Here is a 17,541-nt window from a genome sequence, read left to right on the forward strand (position 1 = left end):
ATAGATTACTTTGTAAATCTCTTGCTTCAGTTCCTGAAATAAGGAACATCTCAGGAAGCAAGCTCACCTAAGCCTGTTTCTACCATCTATCCAGGAAGCAGTCTGCAGACCTCTGATCCTAAGGTGTAAAAAAAAAAAAAAAAAAGTAATCTGTGCTCTCATTTGTACTCATATCAGTCAGTGTTTCCTTCCTGTCGGAGTCTTCCTGGTAGCATTAATTTGCCTTCTGCTTGCTAGCTAACCAATCATCCCCTGGATTAAAACCAGAGAAACTAAGACAAATAAGACCCTATTTTGAGACTTTTCAATACAGAAATTAAAAGTTAAAAAATAATGAGACAGAACAGGACAATACAGGATCAGAATGAGCTACACGACTCACCTCTACTTTCCCTGTGTTGATGCACCATCTCACAAGCAGTGTAGAAGAAAGGAAGTAGCAGTGTTGAAACTCCCCTATCCCTCAATACCTCAAACATACCATGAGTTTCTAAACTTACGAGTTTGAAGCACAGATTATCAAAGTCCAGCAACATAATACAAGTACACCTCCTGTTTGCCAGAGGATACCAAATAGGAACATGAGGACTAGGAGTTGTGATGGTGCTTTTCACCTGACACCCATTTATATATGTCTGACTTTTGCCCCCCCGCCAGGAGAGAAGTCTCTATGTCACAGCACATCTTAATTCTTCCTGCTCCCTCTCAGCTCCCAGGGTGTATAACTTGAGCAACTCTTCAGCTTTCACATTGCACCAAGCACCGTTTCCCATGGGGGCCAGGTTTAGGATGAAACAGCAAGAGCCTAAACTCTCTTCAGAGTACAAATGAGGAGCTCTCCCCGCCCTGCCTCTTACCTGCAGCATCTTCCCCTTCCACCGGCACACTCTGGGTAGACGCTGGGGCTGGGTCCTTGACTCCATGCACCTGAACAGCTTCTTCCTGGTTTGTCAGAAATGCAGAGCACAGATCAGTTTCAAGGGCTTGGAGCTTCAGCAAGGAATTCTGCCAGCAAAAGCAGAACATCGGGCTAGCTGAGGAGATGGCTAATGCACAATGGTGGGTCTGCAGGTCCTGCAAACCCCTTTCTCCAGCACCTGGCAGGAAGAGGGTTGTGGCCACAGCTGCTTCAGCCAGAGATGGTTGTGCCAGAATCAGCTGTGCGATAATCCACATGCAGCCTCAGTTTCTGCCTCATTTAAATCCTAACGTATATGGATTATCTGTGACACATGGGACTAGTGATTTCGTCAGCAAGAGACGCTGCAGCCAGGGAACCAATCTGAGAAGGCTTCTGCTTTCCCGGGTGCTCGAGGCTTTACGCTTTGTAAGAGTTTCATTCATTGTGCTGACATCAGGAGCAGATGACATTAGGCCCCTCCCAGGCGACCATTCACAAGAGCCAGCGTCCCTCCACTGCAAAGACTGCAGCAGACCGCAGTGCACAAAGAGTTACTGCTGCAGGGGCCATCAGGCATCTGGGAGGTGCTTTGGGGCTCCCTTATCTACATTTGTATGTGGGAGGTATGTGCTTGTGTGTGTGCATCTCTGTGTGTGGGTGTGTGTGGGGGAAATGTCTTCTGAAGTTACTTCTCTCACATGAAATGTTTGCAACTGCCTTTTATCAAGAACAGAGGAGAGGGAGAGAAGAAAATGACCTTGGTCACTTAGTGTGACCCAGCCACTGAGGGAGAAGCAATTTATCTATCATAGCTCGTGGCACAACCACGCCCCACCCCCTCCATTCCTCATTTTAAATTTCTCCCATGGTTCTTACCAAGAACAAAGTCAGACAGACTGACGCACGTATCCTGCCATGATGCAGATGCCCAGCAAATTAATTCCCCAACCAGGTGAAAGTGAGTCATGCCTGAGTCCCCGGCAAGGCGCTACTCCCCCACAGCTGGGAAGCTCTGCAGGCGTCAGCAGCTCCTCCACCCACCAGGCTCCTGGCAGGGTGGCTACCTGGAGTGGAGCCATTGGTCCTTCCCCTACTATGCCCCTCCAACACACACGCACACTCTCCTACTCACACCCTACCCTCCACATATCCTATTGCCCACACACCCTCGCATCAACTGCCACACCTTCATACCCTGCTCCATGCACACACCCATCCCTATCCTATACAGACCTTTCCCTGCATCCTCCACGCCCTCATGCCCAACCCCCATATGTTCACACTCCACTTCACACACATACTCTAATGCCCAAACACCACCCCTCCACTCCATATACATAGTCCTTTCTTACAATCATCCCTTCGATCCCCTATTCCACATACACACACACATGCACTACCTACCACACACCCTCACACCCAACTCCCACTCTCACACCGTATTTCACATACCCACTCACCCCTACCAACCCTCACACCCTCATATCTTGCCTCACATAAGTACCTACCTCCAACATTTCCCCACACGCCAACCCTCCCCCGCTGCCATACATGCCTTAATTCCTTCTATTGATGGGAGTCGATATGAACCTGCAGTAGTGTTAAAGCTGCTTATTAAGAAACATATTAAATGTACTATCTTTTGGCCACTTTTGAAAGTGGCAGGTGCCTAAGCAGGCTCAGGGGCCCTTCTCTGTGTGCTCAGAGGTGGGGCAAGATCTGGCACAAACCTCCTTCGTGCTCAGGGGCTGCTGCCTGAAAGCCTGCAGTGCGGATGAAGCATCTACCTGAGACCAGGCCATTTTTCACTGCTTCCTCCTCCTCTCTGGAATGTTTTCCCAGCAGCTAAGTATGGAAGCAAGAGCCCAGGGTTGCTGAGGGGAAGTGCAGAAGGAGCAAGGGCTCCTTCTGGAAAGATTTAGTAATCAAATATCTGAGAGGCAAAAAGAACAATTCCAGGCTAGCTTCCTACTGGAGGACGTTGGAAATCAGAGTGGCCTCTCAAAAAGAGCAAAACTTCACAAAATTAAGAAATAATGCCATGAGAATATAAAATGTTATAGCGGCTACCAAAAAACAAAACAAAACACAAAAAACAAACAAACAAACACTATGGTGGTTCCTAGAAACATTAAAAATAAAACTATCAAAATATCTGGCAATTCCACTGCTGGCTATATACCCAGAAATCATTAAAAGCAGGGACTCAAAGAGACATCTGTACACCCATATTTATAGCAACATTTACAATATGTCTCTCCTAAATTAATATGTTGAAGCTCTAACCCCCAAGTGACTATATTTGTAGGTGTGTCCTTTAAAGAGGGAATTAAGGTAAAATGAAATCATAAGAGTTCAATATGACTAATGTCCTTAGAGAGACACACACACACACATCAGGGATGCACACACACAGAAGAAAGGTAATATTAGGACACATTGAGAAGGCAGCCCTCCACAAGCCAAAGAGAGAGGCCTCAGGAGAAACCTACTCTACCAGCACCTTGTTCTTGGATGTTCAGAACTGTGAGAAAATAGATGTTTGTTGCTTAAGCCACTTGGTCTGTGGTGTTTGTCATGGCAGCCCCAATGCAGTATTAGTAGACTAATACAAAGTGGAAGCAGCCAATTGATAAACAAAATGTGCTACACACCTACAATGGGCATTATTTAGCCTTAAAAAGAAAGAAAATTCTGACATGCTACAACATGAGTGAGAATTGAGGGCCTTGTGGTAAGATAAGCCACTCACAAAAGGACAAATATCTAGAGTAGTAAACTCATAGGGATGGAAAGCAGGCAGTGGCTGCCAGGGGCTGACGGGGGCGGGGGGAGGGAAAGGGAGTTAGTATTCAATGCGTACAGAGTAGCAGATTGGAAAGATCAGAACGAAGTTCTAGAGAGGGATGGTGGTGATTGTTGCACAACAATGTGAATTATTTAATATCGAACTGTATACTTAAAAATGGTTAAAATGGTAAGTTTTATTATATATATAAAGTCATATATGTGACTATATATATCTATATATCTATCTATATCTATCTCTATATATCTATATATAGATATATACATATATAGATATAGATAGATAGATATATATATATCCACAACTTAAAAATGAAAGAAAGGAAGGAAGGAAGGCCAATCCCTCCCTACATTTAGAGGGAGGATGTAGAACCAGCTGCCTCTCATAAGCTCTATTTGCTCCTGTACGCTCTACAAAGCAGAAGAGAACGTGACCTTCACACAGAGCCAGAGGCCCTGTCAGCTCTGCAACATACTATGCATCTGACTTTGGGCAAGCATCTTGGCTATTCTAAGCCTTATTTCTTCATCTGTAAAAAGAGACAATAACGACACTGATGATGGCACCTGCTCGAGAGCAGGCACAGAAAGCACTCTGCGCAGCAGCAGCATGTGGCAAACCCTCAGGACTGGACATGGTGGTTATTATAAATATCTCCCAAGCCCAGAAGCTGCTGGGCAGAGCTGAACTCCACACCAACCCTGAGGCCTTGACTCATCACTTTACCTCCCAGGGCCTCACGCACTGCATTTGCCTTGCAAGGGCCTGAGGCTAGGTGACTTCTAAACATCCTTCCAACTTTAAAGGAGAGAAAAGCACACAGGCACCTAGCCTGGAGAGGTTTGCAGAACGTGGCACGGAGTGGGTGCTTAGACGGTGTTTGAACCAAGTAGCCCTGCAACACAAACAGCAAATAATTCACAGCATAGGAGTATGCCAGTTCACATGCAGAGGCCTCTGAACTCGCAGAGAGAGTGAGGTGTAATGTGGAGACCATAATATGGCTAGAAGTAGTCATGAAGTTGCTCTTATCCATCTTCCCCTCCCACCTTCTCCCTCACTTGTACTCATGCTGAAGCAGAAAGGAGACTCTGAGCTTCACAGGAGATCTGCTTGCCTGGCTGGTTTATTCCTCTGAGACACTAGACAAAGAAAAACATGTCCGTTAGAACAGGAGAGAGAAGATGAAGGTCTCAGTGGACAAGAAGACCTCCACAGAGAAGGTTAAACATAGGCTGTTGTACATTGGAGACGAGAAGGCAGAACAGAATAAACTCTGCAGACCACCTATCATTAACTATCTCCCCCACTCCTGCCAAACTGACCCATGACCTGAGAACGACCTGCTGCTTCTCAGCCACGGACCGAGGGTGGGGACTCGGACACCCTGTGTGGGACGGGGTCATGAAGGGATCTCTCTGGATGACCAGGGACCCCAGGACAGGAGGCTTTACCTATGAGCAATCTATGCCACTGCCACATACATGTCCTTCCAGTGGGTGATGGAGGTCGTCCAGCCTGTCCCACCAAGACCGAACACCAAAGAGCCACCGGGGAGAAGGCCCATGGGCAGCTTGTACTCCACACGCAGGGGTCATGCCCCGATGAAGATGTCATGCCACCACGCTGCCCCTGGCTCTGGCTGCTTTCAATACACAGAGAGCCGCACCAGGCTCTGGAGCCTGAGACTGATGTCAGCCCCTTCCTCGTGGGAGATGGCTAGTAAACAATCAAAGAAATGAAACAATAATGACAGTTATTACTGTCATAGGGCTATGCAGAAAAGAAAAGGCGAACCCAGGGAAGGAGTAAGCAGCTCTGCGATCATGTCTGACTTAGTGACTTTTAGTGCCTGAATATGTTTTCCCCTACAGAAAAGTAAAGGGCGATACATCCCTGTTGCCCTAATGCTACCTCAATCCAGCCCTTCTCTTACTCTTCGCTCCCTGTGAGGCTGTCCCCAGCCCATCCCTTGAGGCCAGCCTACTACTACTGCTTTTCCAGGTTTACATGCAAAGTCTCCCTGAATGGTCTGTCGGATCTTCAGGAAAAATTGAGCAAAGGTTGATGGACCTTCTAAAGAACGAGTACCTCTGCTTCCCTAAGTCTCCCATGTGGTTACGAAAGAAGCCAGAGAACAGTCCACAAAACCTAGGTGTGGTTTTCTGAAAGCTAATTTTTCTCCTTTACATAATGGAAAATATGCTGCTTGTTTTAGAAAATACTCCACTCATTTTCTCTGCTCTACAATTACCAGGTCCCACTTTAGTTGGGTTGGAATGGAGAACACCCACACAGGCTGATGGTTAAATGCTATTTTCGGGTGCCTTGGTCTGCAGTTCACCAGTTGCAGAACAGGAACAGCTAACTTAATTTCTATGAAGAGGTTTCGTGGCTGTCTCCCACCCCTCTATCTATCCAAGAACTGCATATAAATTGTCTGTGATGATATGAAGCAAACTCATATTGGAAATCCACTCAAGTCTGGGGATACAACTCAATCCCTGAACATCCCCATTTCTACTTACCACTCTTCTTCCCTGAGTTTTCCTATTTCCTGTGCATATTCTACACATGCGCGCGCACACACACACACATCCTTTCTATCTCCTACTTTCCCTACCTCCCCAGGCTGAATTCAGCTGTAGTTGCTTCACAGTCAAATTGCCATCAAATTCTTGAGCCAGTCCTGATTACATTATCTAAACAAGTCCCCCCAATTTCTGTGTTACTACCCTGTTTATTTCCTTCCTAATGCTCATGATAATATGTAATTTTTATTTGCCTACTTGTTTATTGGCTCTTTCCAGCTCCAGAAGGGCTGGAACCATGCCTCCATTGTTCACTGCTGGACCTAGCACAATGACGAGAACAGGAGGCAGCCCATAAAGAGACTGCCATTGTATATTAGTTTTGTTTTCCTGGACCCTTTAGGCAGCCCTTTGGAGGCCCTTCTGAGTATCCAAATTCAAGCCCCCTCTGCTGCCCTGGTTCAGAAATAGTAAAACACTGGGGAGTTTGTTAAAGATATGTACTCCCAGGCAGGAGTCACCCCAGGTATTCGGATTCTGTGGTTTGGGGCAGGGTCATGTAGATGCAGGACATCCAAGGTCCACACCTTCAGAAATATTTCCCTATTTCCTATGTCCTTGGTCCACTCTAAATGCCCCCCTGCTTGCCTGCTTAGCTCCATCTTTCCCAGGGATGAAAGCTTTCCCCTGAGCCCCACTCTCTGATATCCTCATTAGCCTCCTATGCCGTCTCTGGAGTTGCTTATGTCCCAGCATGCTTTGCAGCTACTTGTAACTGAAAGATGACACACCCAAATCAGCCCTTCCCAGCTTCCTTTGTGTGGGAAGGTCTCGCAATACCCAAAGGAGAAACTCAGTGTAAAAGAACAAGCTATTCACTCCAAGAAGCCCTCCGCTGACAAGAGGATCCAGGTCCTAGTCTGGGCTAGTAGCACTTAAACAAAAACAATAGCACCACAGCACCCTATAGCCAACCCAAATTTCCTTCCAGGCAGATGACTTCAACCTGGGAAAGAGGAATCCTGTACTTAACTGTACCTCATTATAATATCTTCATTGTGTTCACTTTATTAAATAAACAATTAAATAAGATGTCCGAGTGAGAAGAGTAGTTTCATTAACTCGTTTTAATTAAGGACTTTGAGAATTTCTAGATTAAACCTTGATTTTCTAAAAATAGAATATCTCATTTTCCACTCATAGAATGGGCTTCAGTTGTTTCTCTTTGGAGTTTCCGGTACTTAAAACTATCCAAAAGCACAGGTATTAAGATGGACAAACATCTAACAAATCATTTTTTTCCAGAACATCGATTATATCCAAGTGGCTAAATCTGCCAATCTAGTCCATGTTGCAGCCCATATAGTCATTATGTGTGGCTGCTTTAGCTCCAATTCATTTCAGTGTTGAAAAACATCCTGCTTAACAACTACACTCAATAAAATGTGCTCACAGTAGAGGACCCACTAGGGCTTTTAATCCCAAGTCTACCCCTGACTCATTTTGTGTCTGTGGGCAAATCATCCAATTATACTGGCCCGTGGGCCCTTTATTTTTTTCTCATGAAACTACTTTAATTTCAAGCCTTGACTGGTATAGGCTCAGTTCATTGGGGGTCATCCTGCAAAGCGGAAGTTTGCTGGTTTGAGTCCGGGTCAGGGCACTTGCCCGGGTTGTGGGGACTCCCTTGTTGGGGTACATATGAGAAGTAATTGATCGATGTTTCTCTCTCACATAGGTGTTTCTTTCCCTCTCTTTCTCCTTCCCTGCCCCTTTGACAAGTAATAATAAATAAATAAATAAAATCCTGAAAAAAAAGATACTACTTTAATTTCTAAAATTGGACGAATATTGGAAATTAGTAACTATCCCACTGGAAATCATAAAATCATGTGTCATATGAAATAAATGACCTGCTTTTAAAAATAGCAGGTCACACTGGAAAGCATTAGCCATTTCCTCAAGTACTAATATTTTGTTAGAGAACAAGAAAATTAAGCTTTTGCCTGACTTAAAATCTGAGTGTTATAGCCCTAAGATATCCAACAATGTTCTAAAAAGGGTAAAAGATGCCAACACTGGCCAGGCCAGGCTCTCGGATACCGAGCTGATGTGTAGCATTCACTGCAAATCCCTGAGAAGTGGGGATGACAAGTGCAATCCTGCAGCCCCCACACCCCACTCCGGTACTAAAACTGGAGCTGGGTATGTATTTGCTTCCTGACAAATACTGTTGAAAGAAAAAAATCATGCCTCAGAAAAAAATAGCCAAACATCACAGTTTTCAGGCAAAATTTTGGTAACATTAGGACCAGAAGAAATATTTTTTAAAAGTTGGTAGGTGTGAGGGGAGCAGGATATATTATAAAAGCTATCAGCTTTCTCTTTTGACAAGTGAGAATACATGGGAAAATACACATAAAATTTTTAAGAACATTTCCTAAATTAAAGAGTCGTTAGTAGACATTAGCCTTATGGAAAACTCACCTCAGGGTTCTTATTTTTCTCCTTTAACTACAACACAGGCTGACACCTGGGAGCCACCGAACTACATAAACCTCATGCCGGCCTCCCATGAGAGGGCAGGAAGTTAGTAGTGTGAAGAAGATTAAATGAAGAAGTGAGAGACCAGGAAAAGAATTGAGATGCCATACAAGACAGAGCAGGGACCAATGGGGCAAAGCTGCAATGGAGTGTGGAAGTTGGGAAAGGCTGGTAGGCAGAAGGCAAATACAAGCGGGACAGCATTGGTAAGTCTTGCCACAACTTCTCTGCCGGCCCGATACCTCTCAAGTTTCTCTAAGTTAATTCTCAGGGAAGAATATGGGCCGCTGCTGGCATGGCTTATGCCTTTTCTGCCAATACCACCCTAAGGCTCCCCTGGACAGTAAGGGCTACAGACCTGATTCTCCTGGAAACAAAGAGCCAGACTGGATATTTGCCTCTGAAAGATGGGCCAGAATAAACAAGCCCTGGAAACAGCTCAGAGTTTCTTCGCTGTGCAGTCCAGCCAATTGAGAATTAAAACCAGGGTTCACACTATCATAATATTGGCCAAAGGATGTCCTCACTGACGGTGACAAGAAAACTTGGCTAAAACTAAATGCATCATAGGACATCACTACAGCTTCCAGCTGAGTAAGAAATACTGGTAGGGAGGCAAGGTCACATTGTCTCAGTTCAGAAAACCGCACCAGAAGAATGCCAGATGGCATCCTGCAGTGGTTCAGCACATAGGAAAATTACCTTGGATATTCTGCTTCCAGAGACCAATATTGTTATGCAGCCAGCATCCATTCATCCATTTTTTGATAAAAGCACTCCCAGATCCAAACTAGGAAGTATGGTCTACATCTAGCCAATCTAGCCAAACCCCAACCTCATAATGACCGGGTCAAGAAAGGGCTACATGCCCCACGCCAGATAATGAGACTCATACGTGGAATATTCTAAGCTAGAAAGGATTTCCATTTTGTGGTAGGCAGAATACTAAAGATAGCCCCCAAGAGTTCTATACCCTGGTTGTTCTATCAAACATAACTAGGTGCTGCTATGAAGGGCTTTTACAGATGTAATTCAAATCCTAACTCAGTTGACCAAGGATACAAAGATGATTTGGGTGGGCCTGACCCAATCAGGTGAACCCTTTAAAAGCAGAGGGTTTCTCCAGTTGGTAGAAACTAGACATCATCAGAGGGATTCAGAGCACAGCAGGATTTACTGTTGCTGGCTCAGAGATGAAGGGATCCATTTGAGGAAAGTTGCAAGAAGCCTCTAGAAACTGAGAGATGCCCCCAGCTGATGACCAACAAGGAAACGGGGATCACAGTCCTACAACTGCAAGAAAATAAATTCAGGCAACAACCTGAATAAGCTTGGATGTGGACTTTTCCCAGAACCTCCAGATAACAGTACATTGCAGCCAATGCCTTAATTTCAGTCTTGTTTGACCTTGAGCAGAGAATCCAATTGTGTCCACCCAGATTTATGATCCACATAACCGTGAACCAATAAGTGGGTGTTTTTAGCTTCTAAGCTTCTTGGTAATTTGTTACACGGTAATAGAAAAAGTCCAGCCATTGTTAATAAAACAAGAATGGTTTGTGTGACTCTGATGTAATCTGGCAGCCAAGAAGAGTGGACTGGACATGTGTGAACAATGATGACTTCACTGTACTAGTCAGTGGGGATGGTAGACGCTGTTGAGGGAGCATGTGTACTGTGTGGCTGTTGTATTCAAAATGAGTGAGTAGAGCAATGAATCCGCATCAAATTTTGCATTAAGTTTGAACATTCCTCTGCAGAAACTATTTGGACGATTCAGAAGGCTTTTGGAGACAATGCAGTGAGTGCAGTGCAAATGAAAGTGCGGCACTGATGCTCCAAAGATGGTCAAGGTGATCCACATTCAGGAAGGCCTGCAACAAGCAGAACACCTGAGAGTGGTGACCTAAGTCCCCCTACCACCCAAATTTGGCACCCTGCAACTTCTGGCTTTTCTCAAAACTAAAATAACTTTTGATAAAGAAAAGATTTCAGACCATCAATGAGATTCAGAAAACTATGACAGGGCAGCCAATGGTGATTCCAACAAAGGATTCTGCAGAGTTTTTTGAACAGTGGAAGAGACTCTGGGAGAACGGTGTGAGGTCCCAAGGTGCCTACTTTGAAGGGGACCGAGGCATCATTGTCCTACGTACAATGTTTCTTGTATCTTCTTCAACGAATGTCTCTATTTTTCATATTAGGTAGTTGGATACTTTCTGGACAGACCTCATACACTGAGATTACCAGCTGTAAGAATAATCTGTCCCTAGAGAAGGGCGGACCTAAAGATAACATCCCTAGAAGAAGGCAGAGTCAAGAGATGGAAAGAGATGGCTTCTATAAAACAAGCCCTTAATCCCTGAATCTAGCCATGCATGGAGCCTATTCCAATCCTAAACTTTCAGCTGTGTGAATCAACAAAATCCCATTATTATTAAAGCCAGGTAAATTGACTTGCAGTGATGACATGGAAAAAAAACCAAACAACTCAGATGCATGAAAAAAAGAATCCTCAATCCATCCTGAACTAAGACCCAACCCCAACTGTATAGTCTGGGTTTACATTTCAGTAGAGAAATACAGTTGTCTAATCTATGCAAATAATACCATTTAGCACAACTTTTTGATCTATTGAATACTTGTTAATATATGGACATGGGGGGATAACTAAAATCAAGGATTAAGGTGGATGAGACACTGACATATCTCAAGTCTAGAATATTTTTCAGTTATGATCCAGGAGACCCCAACAAATAAGTTTCATTATATCTCACAGAGGCAGAGTCTGACAGCTCAGGTCAATGGCAGGACGGAGACTTAATCAGTTTTCCAGAAACCAACTCCTGTGGCATAGTCCCAGCGACACCAAAACTCAGACACAGGGTTCTATTAAGATACCCAAAGTCAATGAGTGATACATTTACACAATGGAATACTACAAGTAGAAAGAAAGAAGGAGCTCCTACCTTTCGTGGCAGCATGAATGGAACTGGAGAGCATTATGCTACATGAAATAAACCAGGTGGTGAAAGACAAATACCATGTAATCCCACCTATAAGCAGAACCTAATCAACAAAACAAACAAGGGAGCAAAATAGAAACAGAGACACGGAAGTAAAGAACAAAATGACAGTGACCTGAGGGGAGGGGAGAGGGGGTTAATGGGGGAAACAAGGAGAAGGATCAAGTCAAGGAACATGAATAAAGGGCACATGGACAAAGCCAAAGGGAGTAGGTTTGAGGGTGGGAGGTGGGGATGAGTGGCGCGGGGGGGAGTGGGGGGAGGTGAAAATGGAGACAACTGCACTTGAACAACAATAAAAAAAATAGAAGGTACCCAAGGTCAAAAACTGGGAGCTTGAGACTGACAGAAGAAACATTGAGATGGGCAGGAATCAAATCCATGCACAGGGGTGCCAAGTGAAAACAAAAAGTGAGTTTCTGAGTTCACTGGGAAGTATGGGGGTGCACATGAAGTCGGATGCTCATATGTAGACATGCTATACCAATTATCAATATTCCTGGGTGTAGGAGACCTTGGGTGAAGCACCAGTTCCGGAACCAAACTAAACTGAGCCTCATCTATCTGTGACAGAGCAGCTGTAAGTAAGAAGTTCAAAAGGTAGACATGAAATCCCAGAGTGAAAGTCTGGGAAAATATAAAGCACATATATAGCATTTTCAAGTCTATTTATGTACAACCTTAGGGCCCATAGGAAAGTATTTTTTTATCAGGCTTCTTGTGAGACTCAAGAAACTGTTTCTTTGGCTTTAGACTTACAAGTTGGAGTGGAAGAAAGAGAGCAGATATGAACTGGTGTGTTCCTTTTAGAGAACTAGAAGGTGGGGGCTGGGGGGGTGGGTAAACAAATAAAAGAAAGGATTAAAGAACAATGAAGAGAGCTAACATAAAAAATATTCTACCTCAGATTCCCATTTAGAGATGGAAGAATACTCCAATAAAGAGTTGTCTGTACAAAAAAAACCAAAAAGCAGTTCATAAAAAATAGGTTTGAGGGTGGGAGGAGGAGATGGGTGGGGCAGGGTGACATGGTGGGGTGAAAATGGAGACAACTGTACTTGAACAACAATAAAAAAATTACAATCACTAACAACTGATCATAATAGTGAAAAATTAGAAATACTACAAGGGATTATAGCAAGGAGAATAAAAACTAAAAGTACATGCTGAATACATATAAATCTCACAAACATAACAATGAGTAAAGGAGAACAGATACAAAAAGAATACATATAGTCTGTATCTAAAAATCTCAAAAATACAAAACAAATGTAAGTCAGTATGTAGAAAAGTTATCCTTATAGGGGAGCAGTGAGTGGAAGGAACTCCAAAGGGGTGCCTGGAATGGTGACAATGGTTCTTGATCTATGTTCTGGTTACATACTTGGTGAGAATTCATCCAGCTGTACACTTAGAATGTACGCATGTCTGCCTATTTTCTATTGCCATTAAAAATATCAAAGCAGAGTTTCCCACCCGTGTTCCATAGGACTCTGGTGCCTAAAGAAATATTATTTTGGGGTTCTTCCATAGAAGAGCGATTTCCATAAGTTTGGGAAGTGATGGAAAAGATGCAGTTAAATATATTTCTACAGGACGTCGTTATCGATGAGTCTGAACACATCCACCTTCCTACATGGTTTTGGACCCACTCATGCTGCCCTGTTCAAGATTTTCTAAGGTTTCCTCTGGCCCCCAAATTTTAGTAACAACAGACATGGCATGATAGGCTGTGGACCTGCACACACCATGTGTCCCGACTGGAACAAAACCACTTGGAGTACACACTCACTGTAGTCAACCCGTCCGGATCAGTATCGCCTCCTTTTCAGGGAAGAGCGCACATTTAAATCACAGCACCCCCTGCTCTTTCGGATACACGCCTCCCTTCAGCGCCCTGGCGCCCATGTAATCCCAGAGCGGCGAGCTGGCACATGTCATGTAATTTGCAAGTACAATATAGTGAAGGAATCCACAAAAGCCTATTTACAAATAGAGCTTTTTGCAACTATCAAGTAATCTCATGGGTTTCCAGCTCGCAAACCAGAGTTTCAAATCCCAAGTATTTGAAACCTGTCACAGGTTGCCTCTAATGACCACCTCCTTTTTTCTAGTCACTTATGTCAAAGCAAATCATCACTTGTTGAAAGCCAGAACTTTGCTTGTTCACAGTGGGGCAAACATCTGCGTTCATTGATTCAGGCTCATCTCTTTTCTCTTAAACTCTTTCTGCTCATGTTACCATGAGTGAGATTGTGGAATTTGAAGGCTGTCTCCATGCACAAAGAAATGACGAGCAGTGTTCTGTGTTACCTTGAAGACATTTTCTACAACTTCAGTTATTTAACTTGATTCAATCAAGCAGCTGGTTTACCTTTAGCTGCCTGATTGAATTCATTTCCGCCAAGTTCTACCGTTAAAAAAAAAATCACCTAAAGTTGGTTCATTACCCTTTTTTTTTGTTGAGGAAAAGAGAGAGGAGAGATGCATCTTCAAATGACAAATAAACAATTTTGCCTGAAGCCCATCATTTCTCTTCCTGGCATCTGAATATCAACTCTTCATTCTTTTTGCTGTGATCCTAATCAGATATACCACCCATTGCTCCTTAATTATACAATTAGGACAAGAACAACTAGACAGTATTCCAAGCCAACATCTCAAGCCAAGGCATTCGTAATAATGGAGATCCTAATTTTATTATATTGATCCCAACAGAAGAATTAAATTATACATTCCAAAGAAAATCTAGAACAAGCTTATTAACATTGTGATGGCCAGTTTGGTGGAAACCCAGTTGGATTGGAAAATACAGCTTCAGTGTCTCAAAGCACACTTAGGCCATAATGCAAACACCACCCTACATCAAGCTACAAGGATGAACAATAAGCATGGTTACATTTAAGACTGCAGAAGCCATTAGAAAAAGGGGAGAGGTGAAATCAAATTAAGAGAAAATTTTAAAAATGTAACTGTCACAGTCGTGGTTACACAATCCTGAAGCAAAATTGAAAAGAGTGTAATGAAGTGACTGCTGGACTTGGTTCAAGTCCAAGGCGTAATGAGCAGCCTTGCAAATAATATTTTAATGTATTTGCTCCGGAGTGACGAAAAACATTACCTGAAGAACTAGAAGGAAAACAAGTTCACTTAAGAGCCAAAATAGTTAAAGTTTTCATCAGAGGGAGATTTCCTAAGACTAGGAAACAGAGAAATCAATTCCAAGATTCGCTAACTCCTGTTCCTACAAGCAGCGATGATTGGACCTACCTCTTCTGAGTCCTGACGAGTTTCAAAGGCATCCTTTGGCAGAGTGGCAGCCCTCTGGTCTACTCTATAAAACACAAAGAAAAAATTATTTCAATTTAAAAGAAACCTTTCAACAATGCACATTTGAAGCTGGCAGTGACAGATCTGACTATACCCCGTCAGAAAAGCCCTCACTGGCACCCCACTGCCCACAGAATAGAGTCCAGACTCCTTACAATGGTCTGCAACACGTTGCAGGGTTCAGATTCTTCTGGCCTTCCTGGCCTCACCTCCTATCACTCCCACCCTTGCTCCCTGCACTCCAGCCTCTCTGGCCTTCCCTCTGCTTCTTCAACACGTAGTGTTGGTCTCCTGTTCAAACTTTCACCCTTGCTGTCCCACCCAGCTCATCCCTCAGATCTTCACAGAGCTGACTCTTGTTAGCATGTAAGCTCAGCTCCTCTGTCACCTCCCAAAGAGACCCTCCTGATCTTCCTAACTTCCTAGACGTAGCCCTCCCTTTCACTCGCTATCACACCTTACATTTTCCTCACAGCATTTATCACTACCTGAATTTATACTGTTTATTTGCATTTCCATATTCAATGTAAGCTCCAAGAAATCAGTGATTATACGCATTTTCTACATTGCTAAATCCTCAGTGAAAATTCAGTATTTTTTAATTCATTAAAGTATTTTTTTTAATGAATGAATGTAATCTGATACAATTGTCACATAATGACACCATTTGTTCACTGAAGACAGCTTTTGGAAATTTCATCCTTCTAACTAACACAACAAATGTTACAACAATTGCTGGGTAACATGGTGAAGCTGGTTTTTGCCACCACGTCGTTACCAATAGAAGAAGAAGAACTTAACAATGGGCAAATCTACTCCAAATCAATTTTACTTTAGTTTAGAAACAAAAAACCAAGCTCCACAATTGGCAGATGCTTAGCTCCAAATCAGGATTCGCCAAATGCTATGGTCCAATGGCATCTATTGCACAACATCCAAGTTTCTCTGCAGCAGTTTTCAGACTATGATATAATAAACATATTAAATCACAGTTATTAACTGTATGAAAAGGTCTGTTACCTTAATGAATAAAAGCTTTAGTTGGTGTTAAGTCATTTATAAAAAGATTTATTGTGAGGCATAATTATTTACAGTCATTATTCCAACTCAATTGGAATTCTGAAGAAAATGTACATGTCCTCTAAATGGTCAACAAGATCGATGATTTCTAAAAGTCAGGATGCACATTTAGAAATACCACAGTCTCACTTCAAAATATTCTTAAGAATGCAGCGTCCTTTCAGTCCCCAGGCATTGCTGACTGTGCGAACAATTTATTTCTAATGAGAAAGGTAAGGAGGTAAAGGCAAAAATTGTGACGGTCATACTGATGCCTACCACGTCTGCACAAGGCTGCGCGATCCTCCTGAGAGGGAAGACCGAGTGTCCCGCCCATGAGCTCGTGGGGAGATCCCTCAAGTGAGAAAAGTGAACAAGTGAGGAAGACCACTGGCACAGCTCTCCTCTGCCCGTCAAATCCCTGAGCCACACACACAGTGATTTCAGGGCTTCAGAAAACACATAGTAGCTTTTTCCTGAAAATGGGCGAATGCTCTTGGGGATAGGGATTAACCCATCCCACCCAGTAACATCTAAAACTCTGAATGGCTTATAATTTCTTTGTAACTTACAGTGGTTCTCAAATTGTGTTTCTATAGAGTTATAGTAAGAGCAGAAAAATGGAAGTGTTGATCTTTAATGGAAAAAATATTTATGTTTCCAAGCAGAAGTTTTTCTAGGGCTTTGGTGCCCACCGATGATGGTAAAACAAATACACAAGTAGAACCCATTAACGGAAAAAAGCAGATATAGACTTGGTTAAAAATATAGTATGTATTACTGAGATGCACAGAATAGCGTGCAAGTAATATAATCACATGATCTTCCAGGAAAACTACTCATCATCTCCAGATAAATCTCCAGATCAAGTTTGAGAACTGTGGTCTAAGCATCAAAGGCACTTTAACAATCATCTGAGTACCTCCTATGCACCTGGTACATTGTTGGGGAGATAATGATCAATAAGCAGCATCTATGCCTTTAGGAGGCTTACAATCTAGTGCAATCTTAAGCAGAGGATAAAACTAATTATGACCCAGCCTTGATGCTATTTTGGTAGGTCAAGGATCAGCACACAAGAGCTGGTATTAGAATGCTGGAGAGGAACTGGGGAGGTAGAGACAGATCAGAGAGATATTTTCAAGAATAAAAACCATCAGAAAGTCATGGGTGTGGATTCAAAGTATGACATGAAAGAGAGAGAATAATCAAAATTATTCCAAAGTTTGAGCTGGTGGGACAGAAAAATGACATGTGGTTTTTCTAACAGATATGTAAAAATATGTAATTTTGGTTAGGAGAAGGAGGAGCAGGTCTAAAGAGAGGCAATTCATGAGTTTA

The 17,541-nt window shown here is 43.1% G+C and overlaps 1 protein-coding gene across 4 annotated transcripts in view; it reads right to left on the reverse strand.

The window, feature by feature from the left end:
• Positions 1-17,541, reverse strand: part of FAM13C (family with sequence similarity 13 member C) — a 124,579-nt gene that overhangs the window by 36,477 nt on the left and 70,561 nt on the right. For all 4 annotated transcript variants that reach the window (XM_024561270.4, XM_024561268.3, XM_045196034.3 and 1 more), the window contains 2 exons: positions 15,082-15,145; positions 858-942 (listed from right to left, as the gene is read on the reverse strand). In XM_024561270.4, the coding sequence (XP_024417038.2) occupies positions 858-942; positions 15,082-15,145 (149 nt within the window). The remainder of the gene's footprint in view (positions 1-857; positions 943-15,081; positions 15,146-17,541) is intronic.

The sequence above is a fragment of the Desmodus rotundus genome, chromosome 4, assembly GCF_022682495.2.
Source record: "Desmodus rotundus isolate HL8 chromosome 4, HLdesRot8A.1, whole genome shotgun sequence".
In the NCBI taxonomy this organism is placed as follows: Eukaryota; Metazoa; Chordata; class Mammalia; order Chiroptera; family Phyllostomidae; genus Desmodus; species Desmodus rotundus.